Source organism: Rutidosis leptorrhynchoides, chromosome 2 (genome assembly GCF_046630445.1).
Source record: "Rutidosis leptorrhynchoides isolate AG116_Rl617_1_P2 chromosome 2, CSIRO_AGI_Rlap_v1, whole genome shotgun sequence".
In the NCBI taxonomy this organism is placed as follows: domain Eukaryota; kingdom Viridiplantae; phylum Streptophyta; class Magnoliopsida; order Asterales; family Asteraceae; genus Rutidosis; species Rutidosis leptorrhynchoides.
Genome location: NC_092334.1, coordinates 405,894,015 through 405,895,552, shown reverse-complemented (window position 1 = coordinate 405,895,552; position 1,538 = coordinate 405,894,015). Strand labels below are relative to the sequence as shown.

Genomic DNA, 1,538 nt, shown 5'->3' with positions numbered 1-1,538 from the left:
ATGGGTGATCCCGGACCATTCCTTATCCCATGCAATGTAAACGGTTCAGAGATGCTCACATCTTTAGCCGATTTGGGAGAAAGTATCAACTTCATGCCCTATTTCGTTTATAAAAGGCTAGGCCTAGGCGATCTTTCACCCACTACAATGGGAGTCAAATTAATTGATCAATCAATTAACTATAGTACGGGGATCACTGAAGATTTAATTGTTAAGGTGGGGGACATGGAATTTCCCATTGACTTTGTTATTGTTGATATAAAGGAAGACCCGGTTGTACCCCTTATCTTGGGAAGGCCATTTTTGGAAACCGCGGGCTCTTTCTTTGACTTTAGGATCGAGAAATTGACTCTTCGGGATAAAGGGAAATGCGTGAGCATAAAAACCAAACGTGTTAAAACACCATCAATGTTATTGACCACACCACACGTTGTTGCTAGTATGTAATGCATTGCAAGTACAAGGCAAGTAGGTCCACCAATTAAAGGTAGTGGGGGATTAACTAAGGGAATTCAAGGTAAAGCCAAAAATCAAAACGACGTTGTTGACAAGTCTATGCGAAAGTTATTTGGGTAGGTGCATCGAGCTTCATCCAAAAAGGATGAACACTTGAGAAAATGCCTAGTGTCAAATTTGTCAAAACATGAGAAAGTAAAACTTAAGGAGTTAATCAATGAAACTAAGGTAATGAATGATTGGTTAATGTCAATGTTAAGTCGTGGTGGTAATGAAAATGTTTCCCTTAGTTCAAAGGGAAGGGAGGTTTACCACCTCGGGATTAGTTGAAATCTCAAAAGGGGATGGGAGTCGGGTGATAGACTCGTTAAAAACCTTCCATAATTGTGTATATAATTTCTTTTAATTGCATTCCGTTTAGAATTATATGATATTCATTTTCTTAGTTGCATTTTTATGTTTTTGTATTGCATGCATATGGGTAAAACCGGAAAACTTCAAATATAGTTTGTGAATGGGTCAAAATGGACTTAAAATTGGAAAAACTGCAATCAGGTACAAAAGCGGCGCTTTTGTCCTAGGAGCGGTGCTTTTCATTTGCAAGAGCGACACTTCTTTCACAAGAGCGACGCTTTAACCTGCAATTTGGTGTTAAAAATAAACAGTAGCCAAGAATGGCGCTTTTGTTTCAAAAGCGGCGCTTTTAGTTCGTCTAGAGTGACGCTTCTGTTTTGTCAGGAGCGGCGCTTCTGTTTAAAAAGTGGCACTTTTGCATCCGCTACTTAAGAATTCTGCACGACCAAAACTTTATTTTTTCACACCAAACTTCCATTTTCTCTCTAATAACGGCGCATCTATAACCCTAATCAACCTAAATCGACCCAAGACTTCAAATTTCATCAATTTTCTTGCAAATCTTCATTATCTAACATGGGAAAAGTAAGAATCTTTCATTTTAATTCACTCTTTAACATGATTTGATGGATTTTTACCATTTTTCTCTTTATGCTTAATTCGTAGATTATGCTTGATTTATGATGTTAATGGTCAAATTGTTGATGAATCTAGACTGCATTGATGTT

General features: G+C 37.5%; 1 protein-coding gene across 1 annotated transcript; it reads left to right on the top strand.

The window, feature by feature from the left end:
* Positions 1–447, top strand: LOC139889125 (uncharacterized). Its single transcript, XM_071872093.1, has one exon. The coding sequence runs from the start codon at positions 1–3 to the stop codon at positions 445–447; it is 447 nt and encodes a 148-aa protein (XP_071728194.1).
* Positions 448–1,538: the final 1,091 nt, after the last annotated feature.